We start from the raw sequence: 17,515 nt of genomic DNA, 5'->3' as shown, positions 1-17,515 counted from the left end.
GGCAGGCCTGGTGAGCTGTGATTCATGGGATCGCAAAGAGGCAGACACGACTGAGTGACAGAACTGAACTGAACTGAATCTTGCTAATACTTCTACTTGAAATAGTAACTTAAAAATTAAGAGACTCTACAAGTACCATTGTGTCTTTGTTAGCATTATCATTTAATCCAAAATCAATTATGTCAAGGTACACAGAACTTTTTCCTAGAGAAAAAAATTTTCTATCAAGATTTAAACCTCCCCAACAAACAAAAGCAAACAAAAAGCAAAACAAAACCAACAAGTAACTAATCCTATGCAATGCAAATTCAAAAACTAAGTTACATAAAATTTTCCAGTAAAATAAGTTAAAAGTAAATTCATTAGTTATGAAACATTTACAAGCTTTCAAAGTCATATTTATGCTCCAGGGATATCTCTGAAGTTTTTGGCACCTCACAATGTCTTTATAAAGGCATTACACCTATCCTGTTATCCTAACTACAGACAAACATTTAATGAATACCTACTATAACCACATTATAAACTTTTCAGGGAATATAAAAATATTTTCACATCTTTGAGAGGTTTACATTTTGGTGGAAGATAAGCCATGTGCAAAAATAAAGGGTTACTAATACCAAAACCTGACAAAGATGCCACAAAAAAAGAAAACTACAGGCCAATATCACTGATGAACATAGATGCAAAAATCCTTAATAAAATTCTAGCAATCAGAATCCAACAACACATTAAAAAGATCATACACCATGACCAAGTGGGCTTTATCCCAGGGATGCAAGGACTCTTTAATATCTGCAAATCAATCAATGTAATCCACCACATTAACAAATTGAAAAATAAAAGCCGTATGATTATCTCAATAGACGCAGAGAAAGTCTTTGATAAAATTCAATATCCATTTATGATAAAAACTCTCCAGAAAGCAGGAAGAGAAGGAACATACCTCATCATAATAAAAGCTATATATGACAAACCCACAGCAAACATTATCCTCAATGGTGAAAAATTGAAAGCATTTCCCCTAAAGTCAGGAACAAGACAAGGGTGCCGACTCTCACCACTACTATTCAACATAGTTTTGGAAGTTTTGGCCACCGCAATCAGAGCAGAAAAAGAAATAAAAGGAATCCAAATTGGAAAAGAAGAAGTAAAACTCTCACTGTTTGCAGATGACATGATCCTCTACATAGAAAACCCTAAAGACTCCACCAGAAAATTATTAGAGCTAATCAATGAATATAGTAAAGTTGCAGGATATAACATCAACACACAGAAATTCCTTGCATTCCTATACACGAATAATGTGAAAATAGAAAGAGAAATTAAGGAAACAATTCCATTCACCATTGCAACGAAAAGAATAAAATACTTAGGAATATATCTAGCTAAAGAAACTAAAGACCTATATATAGAAAACTATGAAACACTGGTGAAAGAAATCAAAGAGGACACTAATAGATGGAGAAATATACCATGTTCATGGATCAGAAGAATCAATATAGTGAAAATGAGTATTCTACCCAAAGCAATCTATAGATTCAATGCAATCCCTATCAAGCTACCAATGGTATTTTTCACAGAGCTAGAACAAATAATTTCACAATTTGTATGGAAATACAAAAAAAACCTCAAATAGCCAAAGCAATCTTGAGAAAGAAGAATGGAACTGGAGGAATCAACCTGCATGACTTCAGGCTCTACTACAAAGCCACAGTCATCAAGACAGTATGGTACTGGCACAAAGACAGAAATATAGATCAATGGAACAAAATAGAAAGCCCAGAGATAAACCTACTCACCTATGGACACCTTATCTTTGACAAAGCAGGCAAGAATATACAGTGGAGAAAAGACTATCTCTTTAACAAGTGGTACTGGGAAAACTGGTCAACCACTTGTAAAAGAATGAAACTAGAATACTTTCTAATACCATACACAAAAATAAACTCAAGATGGATTAAAGATCTAAACATAAGATCAGAAACTATAAAACTCTTAGAGGAGAACACAGGCAAAAGATTCTCTGACAAAAATCACAGCAGGATCCTCTATGACCCACCTCCCAGAATATTGGAAATAAAAGCAAAAATAAACAAATGGGATCTAATTAAAATTAAAAGCTTCTGCAGAACAAAAGAAACTATAAGCAAGGTGAAAAGACAGCCTTCAGAATGGGAGAAAATAATAGCAAATGAAGCAACTGACAAACAACTAATCTGAAAAATATACAAGCAACTCCTGCAGCTCAATTTCAGAAAAATAAACGACCCAATCAAAAAATGGGCCAAAGAACTAAATAGACATTTCTCCAAAGAAGACATACAGATGGCTAACAAACACATGAAAAGATGCTCAACATCACTCATTATCAGAGAAATGCAAATCAAAACCACAATGAGGTACCATTTCACGCCAGTCAGAATGGCTGCGATCCAAAATCTACAAGCAATAAATGCTGGAGAGGGTGTGAAGAAAAGGGAACCCTCTTACACTGTTGGTGGGAATGCAAACTAGTACAGCCACTATGGACAACAGTGTGGAGATTCCTTAAAAAACTGGAAATAGAACTGCCTTATGACCCAGCAATCCCACTGCTGGGCATACACACTGAGGAAACCAGAATTGAAAGAGACACGTGTACCCCAACGTTCATCACAGCACTGTTTATAATAGCTAGGACATGGAAGCAACCTAGATGTCCATCAGCAGATGAATGGATAAGAACGCTGTGGTACATATACACAATGGAGTATTACTCGGCCATTAAAAAGAATACATTTGAATCAGTTCTAATGAGGTGGATGAAATTGGAGCCTATTATACAGAGTGAAGTAAGCCAGAAAGAAAAACACCAATACAGTATACTAACGCATATATATGGAATTTAGAAAGATGGTAACAACCCTGTATGTGAGACAGCAAAAGAGACACACATGTATAGAACAGTCTTTTGGACTCTGTGGGAGAGGGATGGGGCGGGGATGATTTGGGAGAATGGCATTAAAACATATATAATATCATGTAAGAAATGAGTCGCCAGTCCAGGTTCGATGCAGGATACAGGAAGCTCGGGGCTGGTGCACTGGGATGACCCAGAGGGATGGTATGGGGAGGGAGGTGGGAGGAGGGTTCAGGATGGGGAACATGTGTACACCCGTGGCAGATACATGTTGATGTATGGTAAAACCAATACGATATTGTAAAGTAAAAAATAAATAAATAAAAATAAAGGGTTAGAAAAGGACATACTGAGGCTAAGATGAATGCCATACACTATTAAGTTCTATGGGGGCAGAAAGCAAAGTGGAATTACAAAGGGATTTTATAATCCATTGAGGAAAGTGAAGCACAGAATGGTTAAACACAAAGATGGAGGTCATAGCTGGTAAATGCTAGAGCTAGTTTCAAACACCTATATAGGGCTATATTCCATATTTGATACACTCTTGTACTCTGTAATGCTTAAGAATGTGTGGAAAGATTGGTAAGTACAAAATAATGGATTTTTGATCATCAAGCTAAGAAAACTCATAAAAGTAAAAAATCATGCTTTCTATGCATTTGACAAGTATTATATGTAAAGCCTTTCCATCTATAACATTACATTTATATAATTGAGTATTATATTAAGGTCACAAAGAGTACATTAAAATAGATAAGAAAATTCATTATGCTAATCATGAAATGAAAACAATGTTTTCATATAGGTACATACCTTTCAGATCTTTAGATTTCAGTGCAGTCACATGAGTGAGCTGGAAAACACACACACACATACAAAATGTAATCATTAAAAAAAGGCCTTAGTTTATGAAGATATGGCTAACAGAACTATAGCTTGAAAAGCTTGCAAGTTAGTAAAAACAAAATGTAGAATTATTATTTTAATAAGAATAAGCACTTATTTTAATAAGAATAAGCACATATCAGTGTATATATTTTATATCTAATGAGAACAGGAAGGATCACCATGTAAAATTATATGGTATCAATAAAATAGAGAAGGATCTTAGTAGAATAAGTATAAAAATCAACAATAGCATAGAAAGTCAAGTATGAAATAAAAAGAGCTAAAGCAGACCAGAGACAACTTAAGATTATAGCTAGTCCCCATGGCCTATAAAGACTTATAGTCCAGTCTCCTTCATGAAAGCAAAAACCGATGGGATCCATGGAAACTTAAAGGTGACAGATGGATGAGCACAAACTCATTCTTCCTAATAGAACAGAAAACCAAAGCATAGACTCTACACATGCTGTATATATAGTCATCCCCACAGGCAAGGAGAATATTAGCATATACAGACAAGTATAAATAGTATTAAAACCAAATGATAAATGTAAAACCAAAAAGATTAACATTTCACACTATTAATACCTTTAACAACTGGAGTTGGTCAAATGTTAATTCTTTCACTGGAATTTCAAATAATTCAACTGGATCAGCATCAAATTTCTAAAAAGAAGAAAACTGGGCCGTAAGTTATTACTGAATATTTACTGTAGACAGTCCCTATGTCTCAATTTACTCATAAGAATAATTGGTGGCCACAGTGAGCCCACGAAGGGGAGCTCTTTCTACCTAACACCACCTTCCAGCTCTTAAATTCTGGCTTTTTTGTTTTTAATGCAGATAAAAACATTTTTTTTAGTGAAGAAAAAAACAGCTGGGAAGAAGCTGTAGCACTGAAGACACACTGAGAACCAAGCCAACATCAGTCATTTCTCCTGTTTCCTGCCAGGCTGTATACATTTATTTGACATATATTCATGCTACATGACTAGGAAATCAACAGGCAAGCACGATCCAAGTATGGAGTAGTTTCTGTCAAGTTTCTAAACATTTCAAAATCTTTTAAACTGAATTTTGGTTAAAAACAACCACAGAAATCAACCGTCATGAAAAAATTGATTACCTCTAAGTAGTAATATTTAATAAGAACTGTATTATAGATGCTTTCACAATAAGCAAATCTGTTTTATTAGATTTTAATAAATCAAAAGTCACACTATTCAGGCACTTCTATCTTAAGGAAACGAGTTAATGCACCACCAGTAAATCATCAATCCAACAAACAAATTAAAATTCAGTGTATGTCTATTCATTTTCACACCAAGTACATATAGTATGAGATTATTTAAGTTTTTCTAGAAGGATACACAAGAAACTACTAGTAGAGAGTACGACCAAGGAGAAAAAGGAAGATTTACGTTTCATTTCATAATCTTTTTACTTTTTAAAATTTTATTTGTTTATTAATTTTGGCTGCACTGGGTCCTCATTGCTATGCCCAGGCTTTATCTAGTTGTGGGGAGTGCAGGCTTTCTTGCAATGCTCATGCTTCTCACTGCTGTGGCTTCTCTAATGGCAGAGCACAGGCTCTGGGAGCACAGGCTTCATAGTTGTAGCCAGTGGGCTCAGTAGCTGTGGCAAGTGGGTTTAGTTGCCCCAGAGCATACGGAACCAGGGATTGAACACTAATCCCCTGCATTGGCAGGCAGAAATTCTTAACCACTGGACCCGCTGAAGATCCATTTCATAATCTTCTGAACTACTGGTATAAAAAATACTGGTATATAAAAGTATAGTGGTATATAAAAAATACTGGTATATAAAAATAAATGAACATAAATTGGTTTTATAAGGAAAATACCAACTTAAAAATGAATAGTAAAAAAAATAAACAATTCATTGTTTTCATTCTGCAATTAACTCAATCAGGTTCAATCAAAGATAATCGAAGTCTGATACAAAGGAGGGGTCAGTTACACTCTTCAATTAACCCCCAGAGTCACTAATTATAGCTAGAGTCACTAATCTCAATCTTGGTTAGTGAGTTCCTTTACCATTCCATCCATTTTTGTTTCACTTTGCATTAACATTTCCCCCACAGCAAAAACAACCTGTCCCAAGTCTAATTCTACATCTTTCATCTTAATAGGTGCATCTTGGGAATTCCCTGGCGATCCAGTGGTTAGTACTCAGCACTCTCACTGCTGAGGGACTGGGTTCAATCCTTAGTCAGGGAAGCAAGAGTCCCTAAGCCATGCAGCATGGTGGCCCCCCCCCACCCTGCAAATGATTTAAATAAATAAATAAGTGCATCTCCTTCCTTCTCCTAACACCATTTCACAAAAAGGAAAGGATCCTTTTCTATAAATGAAAATAATCCAAACCCATATGACTGATTATAATAGAATCCACCAACAGGCAGAGTCAGGTGCCTTGTCACAGATTTACACTACATTATGCAGCGTCTGGTACATGTTAGTTAATCTACAATGTTGTATCAGTTTCTGGTGTACAGCAGAGTGATTCAGTTACACAAACATATATATATATATATATAAGTAGATATATCTAGTCTTCCATTACAGGTTATTATAAGATATTGAATTAAGATACTGTTCCCTGTGATATACAATAGGATCATGTTATCTCTTTTATATATTGCAGTTTGTATCTGCTAATCTCAAACTCCAAATTTATATGAAACAATCCCTCTCCCCCTTTGGTAACCATAATTTTGTTCTCTAAGTCTCTATTTTGTAAGTTCATTTGTATTATATTTTAGATTCCACATAAGTAATATCATATGGTGTTTGTCTTTCATTTTCTGACTTCACTTAGTATGATAATCTCTAGGTCCATTCATGTCACTCTAAGTGCCATTATTTTATTCTTTTTTATGGCTGAGTAGTATTCCATTGTACATGTATATATCTTAACACATTCATCTGTAGATGGACATTCAGGATGCTGCCATGTGTGAGATACTCTAAATAGTGCCGCAGTGAACATTAAGGTGCATGTATTTTTTCAAATTATAATTTTCTCTGGAAATCCCATGAGTGGTATTGCAGGATCATATAGACTTACTTTGCTTTTTGAGGAATCTCCATACTGTTCTCCATTGTGGCTGCACCAATTTATTTCCACCAACAGTGCAGGAGGGTTCCTTTTGCTCCATACCTTCTCTCCAGCATTTATTATTTTTCAACTTTCTGATAATGGCCATTCTGAGCAGTAAGAGGTGGTACCTCACTATAGCTTGGATCTGCATTTTTCTAACAGTAACATTGAGTATCTTTTCATGTGCCCATTAGCCACCTGTATGTCTTCTTTGGAGAAATGTATATTCAGGTCTTCAGCCCATTTATTGAATTATAGAAGCTGTTTGTATATTTTAGAAATTAATCCATTGTCAGTAGCATCATTTGCAAATATTTTCTCCCAGTCAGTAGGTTGTTTTCTTTGCTATGCAAAAGCTTCAGAGTTTAATTAGATCCCCTTTGTTTTTTATTTGCATTACTCTAGGAGACAGATGCAAGAAAATATTGCTGCAATTTATATCAAAGAGTATTCTGCCTGTTCCCTCTAAACTTTATACTGTCCGGTCTTACATTTAGGTTTTTAATGCACTTTGAGGGTTTTTTTTTTTTAATAATTTCATTTATTTTGGGCTGTATTGGGTCTTTGTTGCTGCATGGGCTTTTCTCTAGTTGTGGTTGAAGACGGCTTCTCTTGATGCAGAGTGTGAATCAAGGGGACGAAGACTTCAGTTCAGTAGTTGTGGCTTCCAGGCTCTAGAGCACAGGCTCAATAGTTGGTAGCACATGGGCTTAACTGCTCCACAGCAAGTGGGATCTTTCTGGATCAGGGATCAAACCTGTGTCTCCCACACTGGCAGATGGATTCTTCACCACTGAGTCACAGGGAAGCCCTGAGTTTATTCTTCTATATGGTGTTATAGAATGTTCTAACTTCATTCTTTTCCATGTAGTTCTCCAGTTTTCTCAGTCTTAACTTCAGATCAACTCAACTGAAAACGATATCCATCACAGTTTTAAAGAAAATGCCAGGAGACGTGGGTTCCATTCCTGGGTCAGGAAGATCCCCTGGAGGAGGGCATGGCCACCCAGTCCAGTATTCTTGCCTGGAGAATCCCACTGACAGAGAAGTCTGGCAGGCTACAGTCCACAGGGTTGTAAAGAGTCAGACACAACTAAAGCAACTGAGCACACATATATCAGCATCTGCTGGGGATTGGTTCCAGGACCCCTCATGGGTACCAAATCTACAGATGCTCAAGTCTCTTATGTATAATGGCATGTGTATATAAAACTTGCTAATTTTTAGACTTTTGTCTAAGAATTAAAGGAATTTCTACATACCTTTTTCATAGTCAAACAACAAGTCAGATCATGATACACCACAGGCACAAAATCTTTTGAAAGATGTACATCAAATTCTACAAAGGCTGCACCCTGAGAGGGAAAAAAAAAATTGAAAAATATTATCCAGCCCACAATACATCTAAAACTCTAAGAACATAACAAATTTATTATTCACTGTAAAAGTATAGACCTATACACACAAAAACTTCCTCATGAATTATTTAATGCTATACTTCAAGCTTTTTCTAAAAGGTAATCTTTTAAAACAATTGTAACTTCTTTTTTGTAACAGCACAACAATTTTTCCTGGCAAAAAAATTGGGTACTGATCCCACTCACACACACTCCAGGGCCTTTCTGTGGCAGTGGACAGCCTCCAGCAGTGTCACCTCTGCTCCTGCTATTAGCAGAAATGGAGCCTACAAGGAGTCTGGGGCATGGCTACCTCCCATCTTGTTGACCCCTGCACACCTCAGTTCGACAGTCAAACCTCAAAGGTGAGGTGGGAATAGGAAAAGCTGCAATCTCTTAGCTCTGCTACTTGGTGCACTTCAACAACACACTTTATAGCCTTTCTTAATAAAATCTCAATAATCAGATTAAAAAGGAAATGACAACTTCTGCTGAAGAGAGAAAACAGAAATGGATAACAAGAATGATGCATACACCAAATTTCCTAATAGAAGCCTAAACAGAAGAAATATATACACCAATTAGACTTAAGTCAGATCCATCATGACTTATGAATTAATCCAAATAAAGGCTAAAAACATAAATTGACATTCATATTTGTAAATTCACTATAAGAAAACCAGCTGGGATCAAAGGATACAAGGTCTGACAGTGTCTATGGCCCAGAGAAGTGCTGTGTAAGAATGGATGGACATGTTTCCATCCCTTACCCTAGCTTTACTCAAGAAAGACGCTTAACTTGTCAGTACATATAGATCATAGCCTAGAACCAAAGGAGTCTGCTTCCTCTGTAACTTCTGAAGCAGGAAATAAGCTTAGCTGCTTCCACGGTCAACAAGAAAATAACACAAATCATTTTTGTCAAAGAGGGAAAAAAAACCCTATACACCCTAAAGAGTTAAAACAATAATAAAGTATAGCTTCCCAGTTTTAAAGTTTAATTTTACATAATCACCATCCTTTAGGAAGATAAATTTACTAAGGGATAAAATCTGATCTCAAAATTCATGTGTGAGGGACTTTCCTGGTGGTCCAGTTATTAAGACTCCATATTTCACTGCAGGGGGCCCGGGTTCAAGCCCTAGTCAAGAAACTAAGCTACCGCATGCAGTGTAGCATGGCCAAAAATTAAAAAGAAAAAAAAAATTCATGTGTGAGCAAGTTTTAAGAAATAAGCCAATAATAACCGAAAACTCTTCAAGGATGTCTTTAACATGAAACCAAACCAGCCTTTCATAACTAACATAAGACATTCTATAAAGTGATCCCCGAGAGTAAAAAGGGTTTCAACAGAAAAAGGCTCAATGGAATCTTCCCTCAAAAAGCAGACACCCTGAAAGCTCTTTATTAGGGATCTTCATGTGTTCACAGCTAATAAAACCATGTTTAGATTACTTAACTATAAGGAACTGAAACTGGTTACAAATAATGACCTACAGCACAGCATACTTGTATATTTAACATCCTTTCAACACAAAATTATCAACTAAACATTTTTAAACATTAAAATAATTATGACAATCAATCTAAGATGTCAAGAAATACAAAATGCATCATTATTTTAAACACCACTAAGAGGGAGAAAAAACAATGCCAATCAAACCATGACAAGTTAAGACAGTTGTAAATCCTATCCCAATTTTAGAGATGTTAAAATATGGGAAAAGTACATCTTAGAATAGTTGTTTGCTTCATATAAGTGATAAAATTAAAATCTAACAAATCAAGTTTATTTACTTAACTATTTTTAAAAAGGCAAAACTTAAGGCATGTATGTGGAGGACAATGGGAAAAAATGAAATATAATTAGAGTTTCTCAGTTTTCCCCTTAGTTTAACTTCAGAACATGAGGCTTAACTTGAGGTACAGTAGAAGGTGAGGGAGGAGGAAACACACAGGCTCTTGATTTAAAATGTAAAACTTCAGGTACTAAAAAACCTAAAAGCTAAAAAAAAACCAAACCACTAACTGAATAATGATATAAAAGGAGTTAAGAAATTCAGCATAATCAGGTTAGAATCAGGATGGTATGCAGTATATATATATATATATATAAATGGAGTTTTATATATACATATATATAATATATATAAGGAGTTTTATGCACACACATGCACACAGAGTACTATAAAAAGTTAAGAAATTCAACATAATCAGGTTGGTATACAGGAGGCAAACTGACACACTAAGTGTTTTTCTTTGCAACCCCCACCAGGCTTCTCTCTCCACAGAATTAACCAGGCAAGAATACTGGGAGTGGGTTGCCATTCTCTTCTCCAGGGGATCTTCTCGACCCAGGGATTGAACCTGGGTCTCCTGCATTCCAGGCAGATTCCACCAGGGAAGCCCAAGTGTTACATAAAATCACTATCAAATCCTTCTGTAAACATTATTTACAAAGTGAGTATCTAAATGAACATTAAAAAGTGAGTAGTTCAATTAATGAGCATTAATGAGCTCATTTTTAATGAGCATTAAAAAGTGAGTAGTTCAAAGTGAGTAATTCATTTGATGAAATGCAATGTTTCATGGGGAGCATTTTTGCATGCGTCAAACACTTAAAACATTATCTCAAAAAAAGGGGGGGGATGCTTAAAAAATAAACAAATGGGACCTAATTAAACTCAAAAACCTTCGCACAGCAAAAGCAAACCATCAATGAAACAAAAAGACAAGCTACTGAATAGGAGGAAATATTTCCAAGAGATGACTAATAAGGAGTTAATATCTAACATAAAAATTTACAACTCAGCATCAAAAAAACCCCAAAAACTATCCAGTTATTTAAAATGTTAGAAGAACTGAATAAACATTTTTCCAAAGGAAATGCAGATGACCAACAGATACAGGAAATGTTATAACGCTCAGCATGAGGGAAATGCAAATCAAAACCACAAAGAACTGGACTTCCCTGGTGGTCCAACGGTTAAGAATCCACCTACCAATGCATGGGACACAGGATCAAACTCTAGTCTGTGAGACAAATAAGCCTGTGCACCACAACTACCAAGCCTTCGTGCCACAACTACTGACACTCGCAGGCCTTAAGAGCTCCTGCTCTGCAGTAAGAGTAGCTACCACTTGCCACAACTAGAGAAGCCCTTGCAGAGCAACAAAGACCCAAGGACAGCCAGAAAGAAATATAAAACAAAAAAACCACAATGAGTTATCACCTCACTATCATCAAAAGAATGGCTATCATCATAAAGAACAGATAAATGCTGGCAAGCATGTAAAAGGAGCCCTCCTACACTGCTGGTGGGAATGTAAACTGGTATTGACACTGTGAAAAACAGTTATGAAGGTTTTTCAAAAAGCTAAAAAGAGAACTACTATATGACCCACCAATTCCATTCCCAGATATATAGCTGAAAAATACTAATCTGAAAACATATATGCTCTTCAATGTTCATAGTAGCATTATTTACAACTGCCAAGATATAAAGAAACCGAACTGAATGGATAAAGATGTGGTGTATGTATGTACACACACACTCACACAGCTCAGCTGTGTGTACTGCTCAGCCATAAAAGAGAGTGAAGTTTTGTTATCTGTAACAACATGGATGGACTTGGAAGGTATTATGCTAAGTGAACTAAGTCAGATAGAGAAAGACTATACAATATGACATCACTTGCATGGAACAGTGGTTACCAGTGGAGAGAGGGAAGGCAGGAGGGGCAATAAAGGCATAGGGGATTAAGTGGTACAAACTATTAGGTTTAAAATAAGCTATAAGGATATAACACAGGGAATATAGTAAACATTTTACAATAACTATAAATGGAGCATAATCTTTAAAAATTGTGAATCATTATACTGTGTACCTGTAATTTATTTAATATACATCAACCATACTACAAATCACCTAATTAACTTTTAAGAGGATGCTTAGGATTCCATTGCTTTAATTCCAATCCGTATCATGGAACTGAAATTAAAATGCCTAGAAATATTTTATCTTCACTTAGAAATATATTTAGAAAAAGCAGAAATAGTCTCCCTTTTACCCTATTAATGCAGAATGAAGGAGGCTGCCCCAACGTACAACTCTCTACTTTTCTACCTGTGGACCACTAGTCCAAAGTTGTTTAAAAAGAGGTTCACTTACATGACTAGCAGCATTTCTTAAAGAAGCAATAGTATTTTCTTGAACTTTAGCAAGCCTGAAAGAAAATAAATATACAGATAAATAAATATCATTAATAAAGAAAAGATAAATTTAGTAAATAAGTCAACTATATTTTCCATAATGGACACAGTATTTATTCTCTATTTTGAGGCTAACTTTACCATCCCCAAAATAAGACTGACCATTAACTGGTTGGTGTGTGCACTCCTTAAATCAAGCTCTAATAATCATAGGTATTTACAAGCAATTTAAAGCCCAATTACCAAATCACATTTAAATCCAGGGTAATAATTAAAAGGATCCTTTGACCTTTAGTTGGTTAAACTTTATCATCAAACATAAGCTACCAAATGCTAGTACTACTCAAATATTCAACCTACTGAGCAGTTGTTGTAGAATTCCCTGCACCTCGATGTCCAACATCCAATGGTATTCTTGGTTTCCAATACTTGGAAAATGAAGATTTCATGTCACAACTGTATCCTGGTAACGGCTTAATAATTATATAGTCAACTTTCATAGGAAAAAAGGGGGAAGGGAAAAAGAAAGACAATTAAAAGGCTACGATGAACTCAATTACACCTAAACACCACTCAAACCAGCTTTATCAGTTGATCAAACAGAAAGAAATCAAGTCAATGCCCATTCAAAGTAAAGCTTCCAGAAAATTGCTGTTGTTCAGTCACTAAGTCATGTCCAACTCTTTTGCGACCCCACGGACCGTCACCACCCCCCCCCCCCCAGGGTCCTCTGTAAATGGGATTTCCCAGCAAGAATACTACAGTGTGTTGACAATCCCTTCTCCAGGGGATCTTCTCAACCCAGGGATCAAACCCTTGTCTCTTGCTTGGCAGACAGATTCTTTACCAGTGAGCAACCAGGGAATGTATTTGTTAATATTCTGAAACAACTTATTAATTTAATTCTTTACCATTCTCAAAAGCACAATTTGAAACTAATTAGAACCCTAACTTAACCTTTGCTTATTTGTAAAGGGCCACCATGCCTGTCTAAGCTTACCTCTCACTTTGCCTATTGTTTTCCTAGAATTTCTGCTCATGATGGGAAGAGTAAGGATTCCAGCGCTCTTCCCACTCTCTGCAATGGTGGACGATAAGAGACATGCTGTACCCACATGTCCAGGAAAAGCATCACCCTGAACTACATGTTCACTGAGATCTTCCTGAAAAATAAGGATAAGAATAACCCAAATTCTTATAATTCAATATTCTCCATTAAAAGATCAAAAAAGACACCCTTAAAATCAACTCGGAATCTATAGAAGAAAATCAATAAGAAATACAACCAAATTTATATTCAGGTAATTTAGATAGCTTTCTTGTAACAAGTAACATATTTTCTTTTAGTATGCAAAGATATTTAATATACAGTATATGTAAGATTTTATGTTCATTAATCGTTACTGTTGATTTGTACTTCTGATCCTCTAACATATATTATGCAAATATAAAGCATCGACTGAATGTTTCTAAGTACTTTTATATTCAAAGACTAAGATATACGTGTTGTTGTTTAGTTGCTAAGTTGTGATCAACTCTTGCAAACCCATGGACTAAAGCCCGCCAGGGTCCTCTGTCCATTGGATTTCTCTGGCAAGAATACTAGAATGGGTTGCCATTTCCTTCTCCCAGGTATCTTTCTGACCCAGGGATTGAACCTGCATCTCTTGGCAAGCAGATTCGTTACCACTGAGCACTATGGAAGCCCAAGATATACCTGTAATTATTTTCCTTGTGGCTCAGCTGGTAAAGAATCTGCCTGCAACGAGGGAGACCTGGGTTTGATCCCTGGGCTGGGAAGATCCCCTGGAGAAGGGAAAGGCTACCTACTCCACTATTCTGGCCTGGAGAATTCCCCAAGGTCCATGGGGTCGCAAAGAGTCGAACACGACTGAGCGACTTTCACTTTTAATGTATATTTTGTTCTTTACAAATGCCATCTACACAGATGACACAGAGAGATAGTAACCTCTAGGACACTGAATACTTGAGATTAAATAGTGTGTTTTATCCACCTAGTCTATGAATAAATTAGTATTTCCAAAACTGCTAACCAAATGAAAGGGAAGTCAGGCTGTTCCAAGAGATTATTAATAGGTAGGTACTAAAAGAACAAGGAAACATTCAACCAAAACTTCATATTTTTATAATAAATGTCTCATAGGTCTTATTAATTAGGCAAGATAACTTTACACTATAAAGCTATAAGAATTACTCAGGTTCTAATCCATCCTGAATTCTGATATCAGAAACACTGGCTAGGTGCTACTGCTGGGGAAGGTTTATTCCCCACCCTCAAAGAGTCAAACTCTAATCTAGTGTAAATATGAGTGGAAGTATCAAAGAGCCAGGACCTTATGGGAGGACCCAGTTTTATTTGTGAGGAGCAGCTGAACAGTCCAAAAGCCAAGATAAGCATCACAAGAAGCTCTAGAAAGTTGGCAGCACAGAGTCTGAATAACTTGGCACAATTTTCACAGCAACTATCTTTTCTTACATATTTATACTATCAAGTAAAGTTGGAAAAATGAGTTCACAATTACAATGGATTCTTATAAAATGCTTCAATAAACAAAACTTCAGTCATGAAGAGGGCTCAATCATGCTAGTTACATCAGTCTGCCTATCAAGTAACAGCCTCTATTCTTCAAAGAGGCTTTGGACACATTCATTTATGTTTAAAATACACACAGGCATCAAGACATCTGGTCATAATTTGAATGCAATTTTGAAATTCTCAATTATATTGTTAATGAGTCTGCCAACTCTAAGTTTTTAAAATCTGCTAACATGTACAGAGGAGTAAACATCTAAAAAGTTGTATGAATCATATGTTTACATAAGTTAGACTACAATAAAAATCAAAACATATGTAAAAATAAGCTCATGTCTACATTGTCTCTCACCCTCTTCAGTGAAATATACTCACCTCAAAAAAATCAAATATTAGTTCTAGGTTATCTGGTTCCATTGTCTGTATACTATACTCTGTCCAACGGTCAGGCTGTAAGCCATACCCACACTCCGGCTGTGAATGTCTACACTTGAATTCATTGTCGCTTATTAAGGATATCTCCAGGCTATTTGACATTTTGTGAAGAACAGTGGGAGATACTCTATCATCATCATCTTCCTCCAGACCCTCTAATGTCAGCTTTACCCTAAATGAAAGGAAAAAATGATGAAATGCAAAAAATGAAGAAAGAAAATTATATATATTACCTAAACACTAAATTTAAAAGTGCTCCCTTTATATGCTAAACCCTCAAATAACAAAAGAACTATACATACTACAGGTTATGGCATTAGTTATATTTCATAAAATAGTGGTGTTTTTATCTCCACACATTTTTGCCAAGTATTAAAACAAGATAAATGCTCATTATGCATAAGGCTATTTTCATTAAAACGAGATAAATGCTCATTATGCATAAGGCTATTTTCATTAATTCTTTGAGTTTTTTAAAATGAATCTAAAGAGGCATTTACTATTATCCATTTATAACTGGCTATCTCAATTTCTTATGAGAAGTTTCACAAATATATATATATAACAAGTACAATTTTGAACCATATTCTGTTAGTGTGCATTAAAAGACTGTTAGACAGGGACTTCCCCAGTGGTCCAGTTGTTAAGAATCCGTGTTCCAATGCATGGGTTGTAGGCTGGATCCCTAGTTGCAGAACTAAGATCCCACATGCTGCAGAGCAATTAAGCCCACATCACAACTACTGAGCCCATGTGCCTTAGAACCTGAGCGCCACAACTAGAGAAAAGCCCTCATGTCTCAACTAGAAAAGACCACATGCCACATTCAGAGATCCTGAATGTTGCAACTAAAACCCGATGTAGCCAAATAAACATTAAAAAATAAATCCTGTTAAGAGTTGGAGGTCATAAATTTTTAAATTTCCCATACTTCTCCTCACTACACTGAGACCAGGTACTTTGTGAACAGATTATTAAAGAAAACTATGGTATTAATGGTATTAAAAGCATGGCATATACATTTCCAAGTATGCATGGCTTTTATGTATTTACATATATGTACTTTTTAATGAAACAAAGGAACAAAACAAGAAACCAAGAGTCTTATTAACTCCCACAGCAATGAAAACAAAAGACAAGTTACCTAAGCCACTGGGTCACAAAGACTAATTTACTCCCAGTGAGAAGCAATCAGCTGCAGAGAACACTTGTAATGCCAATAAGTTAACTCAATTCTAGAATATTTCTTGCACCAACTGCAAGTTTCATAGATTATATAACTTTAATACCAATGATGTAGGAGTAATGTTACTGTATAGAATACAGTTGAGCTAGGAAAGCTTTTCATTCTAGATTTAAATGAGATCCACTTAATAATATAAGTAATAGAACTGCATTAGTGAGACCTATTCTCTCTGCCTGCTGCCTCCAACAACTGTGCAGACTTATCTTACAGGCACATATGCCAAGGTATCCCAAAGGAGACATGATTATTCAATCAGTAATAATGTATCACAGTCATACTGTGAAATCAAAAGTAGCACCACTTTAATAATCCAAACAAAAAAGATCCTTTCTTCTCTTCAAACTCTTAGGAATAGCTCTGAACAACTGATTTTGCTGGTGAGCCTGAAGGAAGAAACATTCTCTACCAGGACATATAAAAAGCGACCACAAATGAACTGTAATGAATCGGCAAGGAAGGCATGGAAGATTAAATATGACTATTCTCAGGACTTCCTGGTGGTCCAGTGGTTAAGACTCCAAGATCCCAACACAGGCAACAGGGGTTTGATCCCTGGTCAGGAACTAGGATGCTGCATGCTGTGGCCAAAAAAGAAAAGCTTGTCTACAAATAGCAATGTGCAACTACCTATCTCTCTTTCCACCTCCAAAAAAAACCAAGTTTAAAGGGATCAATTAAAGAATTCAGTTCATTTATATTAAAGGTTTTCTTCAAATAGCTATATAAATGTTATCAGTTCAGTTCAGTCACTCAG

General features: G+C 35.8%; 1 protein-coding gene across 18 annotated transcripts in view; it reads right to left on the bottom strand.

Moving 5' to 3' along the window:
- The window catches only part of GPCPD1 (glycerophosphocholine phosphodiesterase 1), a 66,991-nt gene that overhangs the window by 15,834 nt on the left and 33,642 nt on the right, over window positions 1–17,515 (bottom strand). For all 18 annotated transcript variants that reach the window (XM_086333461.1, XM_086333469.1, XM_086333468.1 and 15 more), the window contains 7 exons: window positions 15,456–15,687; window positions 13,527–13,689; window positions 12,887–13,019; window positions 12,486–12,540; window positions 8,179–8,271; window positions 4,382–4,459; window positions 3,719–3,758 (listed from right to left, as the gene is read on the bottom strand). In XM_086333461.1, coding sequence (XP_086189587.1) covers window positions 3,719–3,758; window positions 4,382–4,459; window positions 8,179–8,271; window positions 12,486–12,540; window positions 12,887–13,019; window positions 13,527–13,689; window positions 15,456–15,687 — 794 coding nt within the window. The remainder of the gene's footprint in view (window positions 1–3,718; window positions 3,759–4,381; window positions 4,460–8,178; window positions 8,272–12,485; window positions 12,541–12,886; window positions 13,020–13,526; window positions 13,690–15,455; window positions 15,688–17,515) is intronic.

This window comes from Bos grunniens, chromosome 13, assembly GCF_055505025.1.
Source record: "Bos grunniens cultivar Pamir isolate PY7600 chromosome 13, Bosgru_T2T1.0, whole genome shotgun sequence".
Lineage (NCBI taxonomy): Eukaryota > Metazoa > Chordata > Mammalia > Artiodactyla > Bovidae > Bos > Bos grunniens.
Note: the sequence above shows the minus strand (reverse complement) of the source record. Positions and strands in the feature narration are given on the sequence as shown.